Genomic DNA, 17569 nt, shown 5'->3' with positions numbered 1-17569 from the left:
ATGGTGCAGCCTCCCAAGAAGGTTGATTTTATTTAGACAAGAAGCAAGTACTGTTTTATTTCAGGGTGCTGTTTTGGTGGACCCCCACCCCATTTTAAGGATTGTACTGCTACTGCTGCTTTTAGCCTTGTTGCTAACTTTGTAAAAGTTGCTTCCTTGTTTCTAGCCTTGTTGCAAATCATTGTTATAGTTGCATTATTGTTTGTAAACTGCCTTGAATATATTTTATACTGAAAGGAAGGATAGAAAAAGGATGTTCGCTCTGTGTAGGAAGCTCTCTATCTCTTAATTTAATAATGTGGCTGATCTCAATAAACTATGAACAATCTTAATAAACTCAAAGATTGGCTGTAGCACTTATAGAGTGAAGCAGAAAGCATTAATTTGAAAAAGCTGTTGCAACAACAAAAACGGCACACACAAATAGACCTTGCTTAAAAAGCCATTTATCCTAATATTATGTAAACTAACCATACCACAATTTACGAGGCAGCTGAATCACCTCAAGCCGTCTTAAACATGAATTGCATGAAAAAGCTCAGAGCACAATTGGTTGATGTTATGTTCACCCCACTTCTCTGAGTGATGAAAAGTTCCGTGGGCACAGCACACACCTGGATTCGGTTTCCTTTGGATGAAGGTTATTTGAGGCTTAGGGTGTTTTGTTATGTTTGAGTTTATTTAAAATTATGCCGACTGAACAAAGAAATCCATGAAAGCAACAGCGAAGCAGAAAATGAGATGCTCTGTCAAACTACAAATGAATCACTTATTAATATTTATATTCTATATTTCTTCCATCATGGAGCTCAAGGCAGCATATAATGTACGTGGTTTCGGGTACTCACCCACCCCAGCACTGACCCAGATCCAGACCTCATCAGCTTTAAAAAGACAGTGGCCTCATGTGTCCTCCGACTATACCTTGGGACCCTGAGAAGTTTGTGCTTTTTCCATCAAAGATAATAAAATAATAAATACAAGACAAAGGAAATGAGTACAGTATATAGAGGCTGTTCCGTGCTCATTTGCTATTTCAATATTATTATTCTGTTGTGCACAGCCCCACCTCCTGGTTCAAAAGCAAAAAAAAAATGAGTGAAATATCGCTCCCCTAATCTTCAAGCTTATTGCTATATTTAAAGGAAGTCTATGAATGGTATTATTACCAGCCACCCCAACCTCCACAACAGTGTGAGATTCCAGGGGTCCAGGCACTTACCCAGGATTTGTGTTTCCTTTGGAAATGAGGCACAGCGGAGACTGGTTTCTTTAAGATACTATGCTTTATTTACACATATATACAACCTGAGCCTGCCATGGAGGGTTTCAGAGCACTGCCTCTGCCCCCGCCCCCATAGACATAGTCCTGGATTCAAACAGAAATTTAGACATCCTCAAAAACATGGCCCTTTCTTCAGCTTGCTGATTTTTAGAAACTGCCACAAAACTCCATCCTAAATTTCCCTTTTGTCTTTCTAACTAACTGACCATTGAGGGTGCCCCCCCATCCTACTTGATCTCTGGCACACAGCCTCTCCTTTTGAGGCCACCTGAGCTTCAAGTGACAGCAAAGGATTCAGGAGTACCCGCAAGTTACATGCCCACTCCTTCAGGGAAGGAATGGAAACCCCAGCAAGGGCAGATTACTGTGGTAAATATTTTTAATTATATGCAATGCTTTTTTATGGGGGGCGGGTGGGACGCAGGAGTACGCATACCCATAAACATTTTGCGAATCTTTGTACTTTTGTCCATTTACTGTATTTATTTTTCCCAATTTGAACTATAAAATGCTGAATTTATAGAGTCAAAATGAGAGTACCCCTACACATTTTCTACAGAAAAAAGCAGAGACTATATTACATCGATCCAGCCGAACTGAAATGCTTCTCATTGCCATCGATTTCAGCGGGAGACCCTAACTAAAGTTTGCAGTCCTATGCATGCCTTATTTTGTGACATGTATAGGATCGCACTGAAAGATCGGCAGGTGTATCGTGCCGTATATTTCACAGAGGGGGTGGCTGTGGGGTGACCCACCCGGGTATGCAACGCAGCAGGGTGCAGACGAGAGGGTTCCCCCCGACGTGACCCCCTGGCAGTCCAGTTCGGAGCGCAAAAGCGACCGAACGCCGCCGCGCGCCCCTTAAGCCGCCCGCGCCCCCAAGGCCAAGAAATTCGCGTTCCAGCGCCGCAGCCCGCTCGCCGATTGGCTCCTTCGAGCGAGGGCGTGACCGAGGATTGGCAGGATGTCACGTGGGCGCTGCGCAGCAAAAGCAGGGCGTGCGGGAGCGGCGGCCACCTTGGGGGCAGCGCGGCGCGGCGGGGCATCATGCCGTACGTCCTCATCAGTACTCAGATCCGCATGGTGAGCAGCTCGAGGGGAGCTCTAGGTGGGCTTGCCGGTCTGGTGCTGAGCAGGAGCGCGTCGGTGCCCATGCCCAGGAATGCGAGGGACGGCCCCGAACTGTTTGCTGCCCGTCCGTGTCCGCTTGCAGAGGTGGACTGGGGCGCGGGCAGGAGTTGATCTCATTTGCCTTTGCAGGAGGTGCCGTTGCTTCCCGGCAATACCTCCCTGCATTAAACAGCGGTCGGCCCTTGTTTCCTGCTTTGGCCCCTGAGCGTGCATGAGTATTTTCGGAGCCCGATGGGGCTGTCTCTTTCTGTGTTGTTTAGGGCTGGTGGCGGTGTGATTGGCAAAACCCTCCTGGGTCTAGGCATGGATCGAAACATACCTGGCTGTTTTCTGGTTTGTTTCCTTTTCCAGGGATGCCACCTGCTAAACTGTCCAGGTAACTTACAGGTCTCAACGGATGCTCGACAGGTGGCTCCTTCTGCTGAGCGATGGTCCCAAGGGTGGTCTGTCTGTTAGCATGAACCTACTGTGGATATATCCCAGTGTATCAGACGGGTGCCAAGTTTGCCTTTTTGATGCTAAAAGTTGCTGTTATTCAGGCTGAGGATGGAAGCAACCAGTGATTCTGTAAAATAGTTGCATGATAAGACAGTTTGCATGTCCTAGATTACAAACCGATAGCGCTTTTTCTCTCCTTGACAAAAATAACGGACTGAAATCCAATACGTTGTAGCTTTGCACGACAAGCAGCTTGAGTCTGATGGTAAATTTAAATAACGCTGCCAGAAGTTCTGTTACATGGGAATGACTAATACTGCTTATTTATGTAGAAGATTTTAGTATTCAAATCAATTTACATACCAGTACATTGTTGTTGTAATTCTTATGACAGCTCCACAAGGTAGAGCAGTTTTATTACTCGCATATTGTAGATCGGATGCTGCGGCTCAAAGAAAGTAGTTAGGTTAATATTATCTATGTTCATGCCTGAGGTAAGATTTGAACCAAGGATTTCCTGATTCCCATATTAGACTGTTAAGCTACTGCACTACACCAGCTCATCCTACAAAAAATGTCAGAAGGCTGCTATTTTGTATATTTATACCTTTCCTCCAAGGGGTTCAAAACAGCATATAGGGTGCTCCTTCTTTCTATCCTCAAAACAGACCTGTAAGAGGGGCATTTATACAATATATGTATATGCAGGCAAATAAGTATGCATATATGTATTTATGTGTTTGGTGATTTGTATGTGTATGTGTTGGTGACAGCAGTCACGAAATTAAAAGACGCCTGCTTCTTGGGAGAAAAGCAATGACAAACCTAGACAGCATCTTAAAAAGCAGAGACATCACCTTGCCGACAAAGGTCCGTATAGTTAAAGCTATGGTTTTCCCAGTAGTGATGTATGGAAGTGAGAGCTGGACCATAAAGAAGGCTGATCGCCGAAGAATTGATGCTTTTGAATTGTGGTGCTGGAGGAGACTCTTGAGAGTCCCATGGACTGCAAGAAGATCAAACCTATCCATTCTTAAGGAAATCAGCCCTGAGTGCTCCCTGGAAGGACAGATCGTGAAGCTGAGGCTCCAATACTTTGGCCACCTCATGAGAAGAGAAGAATCCTTGGAAAAGACCCTGATGTTGGGAAAGATTGAGGGCACTAGGAGAAGGACGTCAGAGGACAAGATGGTTGGACAGTGTTCTCGAAGCTACGAACATGAGTTTGACCAAACTGCGGGAGGCAGTGCAAGACAGGAGTGCCTGGCATGCTATGGTCCATGGGGTCACGAAGAGTCGGACACGACTAAACGACTAAACAACAACAACAACAACAACAACAACAACAAAAATGTGTATGTGTATATGTCTAGATGGAACCAAATGAGCACATTTAAAGCTGCTTGACGCATTATATTTTATCTGCACACTTAAAAATGTAATGTGATGCAAACCCTAGGAAAAGGACCAGAGCTAAGTAGTAATGCTTATGCCTTGCATGCAGGTTGGGGAACACTGTGATATTGCATACACTGTGATATTATTTAAGCACTGCTCAGTCTGTAAAATACAGCTGAAAGATTCCACGCCATGGTAACTCCCATTCTTTGCGACCTGTGTACATAATGCAGATTAGGCATATCTTCACCCACTCTTTCCCATAATTTAGGCTGGAATCCTAAACACATCTGAGATCATGCATCATTAAACTTACTTCTGAGTCGATATTTATTGGATTGTACTGGGCATGGAATGGACAAGGCTGGGCATCTCCTAGCCAACTGAAAATGTCACTTGGTCTTTGCTCAGCACTGCCCCCACACATTCCAATTTATTTTTGCCCATAAGGACTAGAAGCTTGAGTTAAATAGCAAAGGGAAAGGAAATGAAAACTGTAAAGCTGAATTTCTGGTTCCAGTGCCACTTTTAGTACTCTTTGCTTTTGTGGAATCACAGAATACCTACAGCTTTGTATATGGTGGCACATATACCAGTTCTTTTCTGCTTTACTAAGCACACATGCCTGGAGCCACCCCTTACTCCTAGGTTTGGCTCTGCTGCTGCACCAGACCTGCACAGAGTTCCCTCTACTTGCAGAAAGCTTATGTAGTAATTAAACTGTGACCAGTCTTTGTTGAGCGGTCGCTCTGATTTGCTTATAGGGTGCTTGTATGTCTATGAGCATTCATCTTGATTTGCTTGCCTTCCCATTAATCAGTCATTTATCCTACATTTCCCTGTGCATTTCCCTGTTGCTTTTTGAGCCGCAAAAAGATTGTTAAGAAGTGAATTTGTTGCATTGCACCAACCTAAATCTCTGATACAGTGCATGCTTTAATAATAATTAATAATAATACCCCACCCATCTGACTGGGTTTCCGCAGCCACTCTTGGGTGGCTTCCAGCACATATAAAAACGTAATAAAACATCAAACATTAAAAACCTCCTGATACAGGGAAATCCCTTCTGCAAAATAGTGACTGTCGGGAAGTACTTTGAGTCTAGCTTTTTTAAATCTCAACCTGAGTGACGTATTGCCCTGTTCTTGCTATGTAAAGACTCTAGCAGATTCCGATTATATTCATTGCAGAGGCCTCTGCATGCCAGCCAGAGTATCAAACTGCATGGGCTAGATGTATTGAATGTTAGCAAAGGAAAGAAATTGAGTTACAAAACAACTGGAAACTGAGTGAAGAGTGGCAAAGGGCAAAATGGAAGAAACTTCCAGTCATTTTGATCTGTAAACACAAAGGCAGTGTGTCATAGTACATTGTGAATCAAATGGGGTTGCACAATTGTCCTTTAAAAATCGAATAAAAGTTTTAAAGTCCAGTTCCTCTCTGATACACAAATGGATATTATTGCCCTCATATGTTAGGAAAAGCTCTATCAAGTTTCACCTTTGCTCCCTTGTTTCTCTGTGTGGTACACTCTACATTGCAGCACATTAAAAAAATTTTTTTTAAAGAAATCTGTAGCAGATCATGTGGGATAACCAGCCTCAAATAACCTACGTGCTTAGGTCTAATTTATGCATGAAGGGGTTAAGACCGTAGAGTAAGCCGTCTTGCATGGCTTAGCCCATCTTGGGAGGGACTAGGTAATCAAGACTTTGTTTTTGTCAGCCTACCTTGGTTGCTCCAAGCTCAGACCACATGGCTCTAACAAGCCTCTCTTGAATTCCTATACCAATAATTTAGGGACTTCTACCACTGTCACTAAGGCAGGTTTACTGCCTGTAACTTTTCCTGAATGCTGTGTGGGAAAGCACATGAATATGACCTTTGCAGAGTTTGTAAGTAAACCATTTTTAACTGACCAAATGTGTGGTCTTTTTTTATGCTGGGGAAGAAGGGTTGTTGTTGTTTTTAATTTACAGGGGGATAATTTAAAGGTCTAGCAGCCTATACTTCCATGTTTTACTTTGCTGCATATTTTGTGATGTTAAAACTCTCTCACCAATGAGTACTTGCCCCAGACTTGGATCTTGGCATCTAGAAATTCTCCTTTTTATACATACAGTATTTTCCCTTGCCACCAACAGATCACACATTTGCTTAAGCAACAAACAGCACAATCCTACTGTTTACTCAGAAGTAAGTTGAGTTCAGGGTGACTTGCTCCCAAATGAATTTGTTTAGGGTTACACCCTGAGTATGAATAAATTCTAGCTTTCTATAGTGTCTGGCATTTTTTATTTGCAATGCATATTTTGTACGAAACGAAAGGGGAGTGAATTTTGAGAAGCTTTAGAACACTGGCTAGACCATTAGCTAATATGAATAAAGAGGGTGAAATCACAGGGTGACAACATTTTGTTGTCTGCCTACAGCCATTTCAAACAGTGTAAGTTTCTCTTTCCTAAATACAGTCCAAGGATATACAAGGCTTATTGGCCAGTTCCTGCAGCACTCGGTCCCTTTACTCAAAGGGCTTATGAAGCTGGAATGCCAAGTCATTTCCTGGACAAATTGGCCAGGAAACGCTGTTGCACTGAATATGTTTTCTGCTGGACAAGAGGGTTTGCGAGGTCATTTGGCTGTGGCGTGCTCTTGTAGACATTACTCTGCAGTGCATGCCACAGTGAGCGCTGGCAGTTGCACTGTTTTCTTCTTTCCCTTTCCTGAAATGTGGTCTGGTCACACAGTGGACCCTTTTAGCATTGCAGCCTCTTTGTCGTTTACATTAGGCACAGCCATTGTGGGTTCCCTTTGCTGTTTGGCAAGCATCTTGACCTTTGGGGTAAAAGGCAGGTTGCTTCTTAGCATCTTTTGAGACTCCATGCTCTGAACATTTTAAAGCAGTATATTTGCAACTGCATAGTGGCTCCTTTGAGATCTAAGTAAGATTTTTGCAAGCATTCAAATGGTTCCCCCTTAGGTTGTGGTGAGTAGGAAGTGGCTCCAGGCAATTAGTCAAAGCTGCTCCTCCTCTTCCTCATGGAAAAGAAGTGGAAGTTCTCTTTGCCACTCTCCCTGCTCCCCTTATAGGTTGATACGACTTGTAAGTTTGGGCGGGCAGGCTAGTAAAAAGTGTGGCTAGTGATCTTGGTTGCAGCTAAGGCTGGTTCAGCTTCCTAAGTGCCTCTAAGTAGCATAACTGTTTAAATAGTTATTCTTCTAACCTTTCACTGTGTTTCTCTTCTCTCTGGTTAATCTGGATTTAAGCATAATAACTAATTTGGCAGGATAAATGTTGCATATGGAAATTCTGGTGTCCCTTGTTCAGCCAGAAGGAGGAGCTCTAGAAGAATGTTTCGTTTTGCATGCCTGCTGTGTCCACCTTCCTGTGCCATGTATTTAACAGCATAAAAGTCTCTAAATCACTATAAATAATATCATCATTGGAATAAGGAAAAAATAAGAGTCTTCAATCAACATCAGGATGGCCGCAAGTTCCTGATCCTTGTATTAGATGGATTAGACACTCTTGCTAGATAGAATGAATGAATGCCCTGATCCTAATATGATTTTCAGTAATGAAACCAGGTATTTCCCCCTACAGGAGGTTGGGCCCACCATGGTTGGCGATGAGCATTCTGACCCAAACCTGATGCAATACCTTGGGGCCACGAAAAGAAACATGTTGGGGAACCATTTGTAAGTATTTCATCTCCCATTTTTTTGCTTCTCCATCCTTTGGTTAACCAGTCAGAGATTTTGATAGTATAATGTGACTTTTGCCTTTTGATTTTGCATGTGCATTGCAAATACAATACTTATGGGCAATTCACATGTCTTTGTGTTCATCACCGGGATGCCTGCAGTATCAAATAGTGCCTTGCATGTGTGAATAGGCCATCACAGCTACAGCACTGCAGGCAAGATGTTCCTATCACCTCTCAAACCCGTGGTTTTTCAGTGGATTTCAGTCCACACATCCAGCTGCTAGTGTAAATGAAACAAAAATAAAGTAACAAGTGTAGATAAGCCAAGTGAATATGGGAACCAGACTTTAGTTTAGTTTTTAGGCAATACTGAGTTCAATAGACCAGTGGTTTGACTCATACAGTGTAAGGCAGTTTTTTATATGTTCACGTGTGAATTGGAATCTAAGCATTTGGAGGCATGGTGAAAAGTCCATTACCAACTCAGTGTCTACAGTTTATGTCAACATGTAGAGGGCACCATGTTGGGTACCCCTGATCTAAGTGGTTAAAAACATTTCCTCACACACTGCATCTATGGCCAAACTATGCCCTGCATAGTTTGCATAGAGTCCCATGGACTGCAAGAAGATCAAACCTATCCATTCTGAAGGAAATCAGCCCTGAGTGCTCACTGGAAGGACAGATCGTGAAGCTGAGGCTCCAATACTTTGGCCACCTCATGAGAAGAGAAGAATCCTTGGAAAAGACCCTGATGTTGGGAAAGATGGAGGGCACTAGGAGAAGGGGACGACAGAGGACAAGATGGTTGGACAGTGTTCTCGAAGCTACGAACATGAGTTTGACCAAACTGCGGGAGGCAGTGGAAGACAGGAGTGCCTGGCGTGCTCTGGTCCATGGGGTCACGAAGAGTCGGACACGACTAAACGACTAAACAACAACATGCCCTGCTGTTCACCTTCATCATTCAGCTCTGTGAAAACTATGTGTATTCTTTAGGATGGATGGAACACTCCACCCTGCTGCTGAGATGTTTCCTGGACTTCAGTCCAAAGTAAATGAAAAGAGTCCTCTTCAGGCCTAGCTGTGGTTGCTGGATCCACCCCTTCCATCTCGTCCCCTGCTGGCCCCGCCTCTGCTATCCATGCATTAGGGAGGGGGGAAATCTGAAGCAAAAAGCCTGCTGTATACTTGTACACTCGCAGGTCAGGCTCCAGTGCATGCATGCATCCAGTGCATGGAGGGCAGCAGGGGTGGGCAATGGGGTTGTGACCAGCAAGTGTGGCCCCACTTTTCCTCTCATGCAGTAAACATCGTGTGAGGGCTTAATGCCAGAATAGGGTTGGAACAAAAGTAAAAAAATGAAGGCCCATTCATCCTGAGAAATTTCAGGAGGAGTGTTCCAGCCACTGTCCCTTGCGGGACTCTCATCTTGCTTCAGCCCCTAAATATATAGGAAGCTGCCTTGCACTGAGTCAGACCATTGGTCCATCTAGCTCTATATTGCCTGCACTGACCAGCAGCAGGTGGAGCTCTCTCCCAGGCCTACCTGGAGATGCCAGGGATTGAACCTGGGACCTTTCTGCATGCAGAGTAAATTTTCTACCACTTCCTCATCATTAGTTCAACTACTGCCTTGTGCATTTCCCCCCTTCCCGTCCTCAGTCTGTTTTCAGTCTGGTGTTCCTTTGACATTCTTTCAAGTATGTCAAAAGCCCTTTTCAGGTGTTATAATCTCCCCCACAAGTAGCATTGTGTGATGAAGAGCACCCAAAACTTTTAGCCCCCATCACTGTTCCTGTCACCCTCCAATGCTGGAGAGTGAACTTCTGAAGCAGGAAGCCTCCTATACTTGTGGAAGGTCCCCACACAATACAGAACCCTCTAATTACGATTTAAACACACAGTTTTGAAGGTGATTGCTTTATTGTTTCATAACTATAAGGTGAGACTGAAAATCTCTTGAAACAAACAAGTCTTTCAGATTTGAAGAAGAGGAAAATTAAGGAACATTTTCCTCCCACATGAACATTTACCTCAGAGATAAGAACTAAGAAATGGTGAAGAAGAACTAGTGTTTCCCCCGTCATTTATAATCATGCCCTTCTTAAAACCACAATGTACTCTTAATGATGTTTTCTGCTCTTTCCCTTCTCATTGTCATATTCCCTGATCGTACAGCTTATACTGTACTTGAAAGCAACTATTTTATTAGCAGAGAAAAAGTGATTTAATGTGTAAAATTGCATTGCTGGAAAATGGCATTTGTTGGAAGCACCAGCTTGTCTTGAGGGGCCCCCTAGAATTCTGATCAGCTGCCTTCCTGCAAGTGCTTTCAAGAAAGAGCGAGGACCTTTAAGCCTTGGGTGATGAGTGTGGCCCTCGAGACCTCTTTTTGACCCTTGAGACTGTCCCTAGGCCAAGCCCCCTCCAGGTGTGTGCATGTGGGGGGAAACAACCCTCTGACTTTTGTGTGGATGGAATGTAGCCTAATGTCGAAAGGTAAGAATTGCATCAATTGCTGCATCCACTTTTACCTCTGACCCCACCTACCACTGGCATGTGGCCCCTGGAAGGCAGTACATGAGAGAATGCGGCTTTTAGACTGAAAAAGAGTCCTTACGCCTGCCGCTGAGTTCTTGTGCTCACCAGAGAAGTGTCCTTGTTCATTTCCAGCAGGTGCGTGGCAACTATGTGGTAGGATGCAACAACAACAACAACTTTATTATCCATATGCCGCCCATCTGGCTGGGTCTCCCCAGCTACTCTGGGTGGCTTTCAGCATATCTTAAAACAGGCATCCCCAAACTGCGGCCCTCCAGATGTCTTGGCCTACAACTCCCGTGATCCCTAGCTAACAGGACCAGTGGTCAGGGATGATGGGAATTGTAGTCCAAAACATCTGGAGGGCCGAAGTTTGGGGATGCCTGTCTTAAAACATAAAACACCAAGCATTAAAAACCTTGATGCGAGAGGAATCCTGCCTGAGACTTTTTTTTAGATATGGATATAGGCAACATGGTGCCATCCAGAATTTGTGAATTGCAACTCCCATCAGCCCCAGAAGGCAGGGCCAATGGTCAAAGATAATGGGGTTTGTAATCCAAAACAACTGGAGGGCGCCGCACGTGGCCTTTCCCTGCTCTAGGGCTTGCTGTGAGAAGTGTCACTCCCTCATGTCAACTTTTGTACTTGGCTGACGTGTCCCCAAACATGACAAGTTCTAATTCTTACCCCATCCATTTCTAGGATGCAATCAATGTTTAGTCAGTGGATGCTTTTCCTGTCTCCGTTGCCACGGTGAAAAGCTGCGTAGCTTGCCTCCTCCCTTTTGTAATTGAAGAGGAGGAAGAGGGGGAAAACCAAAAAACAAACCTGCCTTGGTGGAATGTAGGGCTATACTTGGCATCTTTGCTGTGGGTGTGAAAACCTGCATTCCAAGAAGGTTAAGTCAGAGGGATCAGTTCAGAGAACCAAGTAGGAACACAACCAAGGGAGGCCTATTAAATTATCAAGGTGGAGATTGAGCCATACTAAGGGTAAATTGCTTTTCTAAGCAGTTATGGCGCCCTTCCAAGTTGTAAATGACTTGTGAAGGGCATATCTACAACACTTAAAGTGTTATAACTAAGTAGCTTTTAAATGTATTAAAAAATCAGTTGCACTAAATGATCGTGCAGGTAACCCGCTCTTTCAGTAAAATAAATCCTGTTAGTTTTAAAGCAGATGTAGGGAACCTGTGGCTCTCCAGATATGGTTGGATTCTAGTTCCAGCCAGCATGGTCAATGTTGAGGGATGATGGGAGTTCTGGTTCAGCCGGAACTGGGAGGTCACACATTCCCCACCCCTGTTTTAAAGGCGCAAGTGGATTTTTTTTTTAAATTGAAAAAAGTATTTTGGAGTGAGCCTGGAAATCTCAAAACAAGCATGCATCAGCTGGGATTACGAATGTAGTTAACAAGAAAGTACCTAAACAAATGGAGATTGTGTGGCTTGAATCCGGGTCACACACAGCCATGGATTTCCCCACGGAGCAAGATGACCTCTCACCTAGCCCCAAATATGTGGCAAGGACCACAGAAATGTCAAAAATGCTTCGGCGATGCTGATTATCCTTTATTAGTTGGGATGTATCAAGAGCAGTCAGTTTGGATTCCCTTGTTAATTTCTTCTTATCAGTTAGATTCCCAAGTTGTAGGCCGTCCTTCCTATTTCCTCATTATTCAAAGGGCATTTTAATGTTTCTATAAGTGATCCCTAAACTGAAAAAAGAAAAGATATGCTGAAGATTCCACAGCCAAGTTCAACTCCAAACTTGCATTTACAGTACAGTTGGTTTTGACGTCACTCTGCCATGAAGTGTGTTAAGCTTCATGCTAATCCTATCTAGATCAGCCAATACCTAAGCTGGCAAGAGCTGATGAATTGTTCGCTCTGGCGAACAGGGAAGAAAGGGGCTGCTTTCCTGCCTGCGGAGCGCTTTAAAGTTGGTGGCCCCGCCCCGACCGACCTCATTGGCCGGTCGGGGGTGACGCAGGCGGGAACCTACCATCGCGTAGGGGCTGAGCTTGCAGCCCCTACGCGATGGTACAGTCGGGCAGCCCACAACCCCACCTCCGTCGCAGGCTCAGAAGTGGCTTTGCGGTCCAAAACATCTGAAGGGCACCAGGTTGGATAAGCTGCTCTAGAGAGTGTGATTGGTCTGTATGGGGCCTACTATCCAAAGCAACAGGCACAGAGTTAGATAATACTTACACACTTTTTGACCAGCCCATAGAAGTGGAGCTGCTGATATTTCTTGCATAGAGATGCTTTAATTACTGCCATATTACAACCTGTTCCCTGTTCCTTGTAAAAGGCTAGCTAATAGGTTTAGCCTTTATGATTTAACATATTGCTCAAGATTAATGAGTTAATCATGTCTGTGATCTTCTGTGATGGAGCCAATATTAAATTGCTTTTTGGTGTGTACAACAATATTCCCTACATCCATTAAATATGCCCTGAAATTGAAGGGGGCCTTACTTTTCCTGAGTAACAAGACATTTAAGATAGGATTACCAGTATTCGTAGTGCATGTGCTATGCAGACACAAACTGGATAAAATGTACAGGTGAAACTCGGAAAATTAGAATATCGTCGAAAAGTGCATTTATTTCAATAATGCAATTTAAAAGGTGAAACCAATATATGAGATAGATGCATGACATGCAAAGCAAGATACCGTATGTCAAGCCTTTATTTGTTGTTGTAATTGTAATTATTTGTCGTTAGGCGGGTCAATTATAAATTGAATGTAATTAATGAAATGTAGTAGCCATGTTTAGTTTTGTTTATTTTTGTATTATTGTAACTATTTGTTTTATTACTGTGGAATTTCCAAAAGAAAGCATTTGTAAAAATAAAAAATAAAAATAAGTTGCATTCCTGAAATAAATGCAATTTTCGACGATATTATAATTTTCCGAGTTTCACCTCTATATTTCACAATCACTCCCGGCTATGTTTTTGAGATGCTGAAGAAATACTAGGTGATTTTCCTTCAGAATATACTGGCCCTTGCCTTTCTCTGCACCCTTTTCCAAATCTTGAAATAGAAGTTTGACTGGAAGATTACAATCACCAAAGTGACTCTTGTATCCCCTAGGGTGGGACCAGGAACCTTTTTTCAGGATGAGGGCTCTGCTCCATTCTCTTCTGGCAACCTTGCAGGAGCCACATGCTAGGGGTGGGTGGGGCCAGAGGCAAAAGTGGGTGGAGCAATAGTTGTGAATTCTACTTGTATATTGTAGGGTAGTTTCTTCACATCTCTCTCTCTGTATCCCCTGTTCAAGCAAGTAAGAAGCATTATCAGGGCTCAAAGGCACATTCTAGCCAGGCAAAGACACTCAAGGAGGGTGTGAACCAGAGCTAGTGAGGGGTTTGGCCTGAGGAGAGTCCCAACGGCCAGATTTAAGGAGGAATTCAATGTCACTCTCTTCCAGTGTTAGAAATTCCCCAGCCGCCAGGCACATTTTGCAACTGGTGTGGGTGACCACATGGAGATCTCTGGATGCCAGGTTGGCAACTGACATCTCCAGCTGGCTGGCCCCTCCAGCTTTCCTAAGCAGGTAAGCAGAAGAGCTTATTTATCTCCCACCATTTTCTCCAAGCAGTACATTGTTCACCCCCCTCCTTAATCCCTACGACGACCCTGTGAGGTAGGTTAAGAGGCTGTGACTGGCCCAAGATCACCTAGTGAGCTTCATGACTGAGTGGAGATTTGAACCCTGATCTCCTAGGTCCTAGTCCGACACGCTATAACCACTATGCCACATTGGCTTCCTAGAGTACTTCCGTTATGGGTCAGCTTTATAAATTAAGTAGGTAAATAAATATGGGAAAGGCAAACATCACTTAGAGAAGGATCTGAAGTATTTTCCTTGAAGCTTGAATCTGCTTTATTCTGGATTGTTTTATTTGATATTTTAATTAGTTGTAAACTGCTTTGAGATTTTTTTCTTTTAAATATAAAGTGGCATAGAAATGAATAACAATAACAAATTCCACTGCAAAGTACCGTATTTTTCACTCCGTAAGATGCACTTTTTCCCTCCCAAAAAAGGAAGGGGAAAAGTCCGTGCGTCCTATGGAGCGAAGGCTGGGGCCGGAGCCGCGCGCAGCAGGAAACCGGCTCTTGGGCTGCTTCCGTGACAGCAGAGAGGGCTGCTTCTCTCCCTCTCCCTCTCTCACCCCTTCCTTCATTGTCTCTCTCTCTTTCTCTCTCTCACCCCTTCCTTCCCTCCCTCCCTCTTCCAACTTGAATAAAATATGGGGGGGGGCAGGTAAGTCCCACCTCACATACCGTATCAGCCTTTCTCAACCTGTGGGTCCCCAGATGTTGCTAACTACAACTCCCATCGCCCCTAGCTAGCAAGGCCAGAGCTTAGGGATGATGGGAGTTGAGGGATAGTGGGAGCTGTAGTCTAACAACATCTGGGGACCGACAGGTTGAGAATCACTGCAATTGATCTCAAGACAAAGTGCATGCACACTATATGAATGACAATGCCCATCAACCTGGGGGGACGATGACTTCCTCAAATATTTAATTTGAGGCTTCTAGGAGTTGGCTGCTATGCCTAGGACAATCCAAGAAAGCAAATTTTTTTTTCTTGTTTTCCTCCTCTAAAAACTAGGTGGTCAGGTGTGTCTTATGGAGCGAAAAATACGGTAAAAAATAAAAAAGGCTCCTATACCATTAGTTTTGGGGAATGCAACCTAGGTTTTAAGGTGCCATTTGGCCATTAGTTTTGAGTTTCTAACACTGCTCTCTTCTGATCATTCCATCAGCACAAAGCATATCAGCTTGCCTGACGAACAATTCCCCCTTTTCTCCCTGGTGTGCTGTTCTGGGAGTTCTCACAACCCCAAGAGCCAATTGCAAGTTCAGGGAGAGGGGAGGAAACCCCATTGCACAAGCAGATGGCCTTGTGCAGGACTTCTGCTGACAGTACTGGTCAGGGCAGAGCTTTCCAAACTTTTCATGTTGGTGACACACTTTTTAGACATGCATCATTTCACGACACAGTAATCCAGTTTTACTAGCAAACCAGAGGTTAAACCAACCCCTTTCCAGCCCGAGGAGCGCGGGGAGTGTTAGCGACACACAAGTTTGGAAAGCCCCGGGTTAGGGCCAGAACCTTTGGCTCCAAGGCCTGAGGTTTCCCAACCCTCTCCTAAGTCTTCTGAAAATTTGGGATGGCAAAGCCGTAACTGGGCATAATCCTGATCTGCATCACTTTAGTTTACACGTCCAGTTACTTTCTATGTTTACCGATTGTGCTGTCAGAACCTTGATGGAAATTTGGTAGCCTTCCCCAAGTGGTGGTTACAGTTCAGTTGAAGTTATTTGGGAAACTGCTTCTTCTCATTGTTTCCACATCTTGTTTACAACAGCTGGGAATACTATGTGCAGGATGCCCCTCGGATCGTCTTGGACAAGCTGGAGAAGCGTGGTTATCGCGTGATCAGCATGACGGGAGTGGGCCAGACACTGGTGTGGTGCCTCCACAAAGAAAGTACAGAGAACTCAGATTTTCTCTCTGACCAAGATATTGCTGTAAATCGCCCAGCATAGTCCTGCCTTCATTTTCCAGCGTGTCACTCGTTTTAAGGCATTATGAAAAATAGGTACCACTACCACAAGCACATCATAGGAAGGTGGCCCAGTTAGGGCTGGCGTTGGTCTGAAGAGATCAATCCTTTTTGAGCATTAATTGGAATGCCAGTCCAGAATTGCCAATAAAGCAGCATTATCCTCATTTGTTCCTGTTGAATGATGAAAAGCTGGCATTAAAGTAGCTCTTTCAGGCTAGAGTGGCTGGAGGGAGAAAAGGGCCAAGCTTATAAGATGGTTACTTTGCTGAGAAAGGGGCAGATGCTGCTGCAGAACAAGTTGATTATCAGTAAGCACAGCATATCTCCAAGCTTAAAATAATCTAGGGTGTACTCATTCAAGTTAAAGAGTATGAACAGAATCCTGAATGTGGTTTTTTTTTTAGCTACCCCTTCTATACGCAAACTGGAAAATGTAGGCAAAAGGTCCTGTAAATATTTGAACATCAGTTTTGTAATTGTACCAGTCCGTTCATTGCTGGCATTATTTGGAACTGTGTTTATGCAGTAAGCTGTTCTTAAAATAGCTGGCAAAATAAAATAATTTAACAAACAGACTTCACATTGTCCCGAGTTTAATTCCTTTGAAGTAGCAGCAGGCAAGCATTTTAACTCTTGAATGAAGTTCTGAGAAATAATGAGCAGCTGCCGCTAAAAGGCTTTAGAAGTACAGAGATGATAACCCTGCATATGGGCCAGTTCCTGCATTGCCAGATAATGAATCAGAGGCCCACAGCCTTAGTAGAATCATAGAATTGTAGAGTTGGGAGGGGCCATCTAGTCCAGCCCCCTGGAATGCAGGAATCTTTTGCCCAATGGGCTCAATCCCACAACCCTAAAGTCTCATGCTCTACCAACTGAGCTATCCCAACTTGTACAGCCTTCCATTCTTCAAGAAGCTGTAGGAACATGGCAGTATCATAGGCTATTTACTGATTTAGTAGTGTAGTGCCAAACCATTTACTCCCCTTGTGTTTGAAAATATGGTCACGTATTATGAGCAGATCAAACCTATCCATTCTGAAGGAAATCAGCCCTGAGTGCTCACTGGAAGGACAGATCGTGAAGCTGAGGTTCCAATACTTTGGCCACATCATGAGAAGAGAAGACTTCCTGGAAAAGACCCTGATGTTGGGAAAGATGGAGGGCACAAGGAGAAGGGGATGACAGAGGACGAGATGTTGGACAGTGGAAGCTACCAACATGAGTCTGACCAAACTGCGGGAGGCAGTGGAAGGCAGGACTGCCTGGCGTGCTCTGGTCCATGGGGTCACAAAGAGCCGGGCACGACTAAATGACTAAACAACAATTGTGGCCAACACTGATTATATATAATCTCCATGTTTCCCCTGTTAATGAGAGCAGTGAGAAAAGACCAAAAACAGCACCAATACCTGCCATGATGATTGCTGCAGATTTGAAGGTGCATCCAATGTATTTCAGAAC

At 44.1% G+C, this 17569-nt stretch overlaps 1 protein-coding gene across 5 annotated transcripts; it reads left to right on the top strand.

The window, feature by feature from the left end:
• The first annotated feature begins 2270 nt into the window (after positions 1 to 2270).
• GCHFR (GTP cyclohydrolase I feedback regulator) lies at positions 2271 to 16680 on the top strand. 5 transcript variants are annotated; one of them, XM_088670826.1, is made up of 4 exons: positions 2271 to 2371; positions 7863 to 7957; positions 13951 to 14076; positions 15905 to 16680. In XM_088670826.1, exons 1-4 carry the CDS (start codon positions 2336 to 2338, stop codon positions 16083 to 16085), a joined length of 438 nt encoding a protein of 145 aa, XP_088526952.1. In that variant the 5' UTR covers positions 2271 to 2335; the 3' UTR covers positions 16086 to 16680. The 5 variants fall into 5 exon arrangements, with proteins under 5 accessions (XP_088526952.1, XP_088526958.1, XP_034967165.1 ...); XM_088670832.1 differs by having other exon boundaries at positions 2271 to 2396; XM_088670830.1 differs by lacking the exon at positions 2271 to 2371 and adding an exon at positions 5668 to 6153.
• The last annotated feature ends 889 nt before the right edge of the window (positions 16681 to 17569 follow it).

This window comes from Zootoca vivipara, chromosome 1 (assembly GCF_965207765.1).
Source record: "Zootoca vivipara chromosome 1, rZooViv2.hap1.1, whole genome shotgun sequence".
NCBI classification, from domain to species: domain Eukaryota; kingdom Metazoa; phylum Chordata; class Lepidosauria; order Squamata; family Lacertidae; genus Zootoca; species Zootoca vivipara.
Note: the sequence above shows the minus strand (reverse complement) of the source record. Positions and strands in the feature narration are given on the sequence as shown.

Coding starts and splice junctions, on each gene's coding strand:
- GCHFR (XM_088670826.1), top strand. CDS start 2,336: ATGCCGTACGTCCTCATCAGTACTCAGATCCGCATG. Junction 2,372..7,862: donor TCAGTACTCAGATCCGCATG/GTGAGCAGCTCG, acceptor TTCCCCCTACAG/GAGGTTGGGCCCACCATGGT. Junction 14,077..15,904: donor CCTCCAGCTTTCCTAAGCAG/GTAAGCAGAAGA, acceptor TGTTTACAACAG/CTGGGAATACTATGTGCAGG.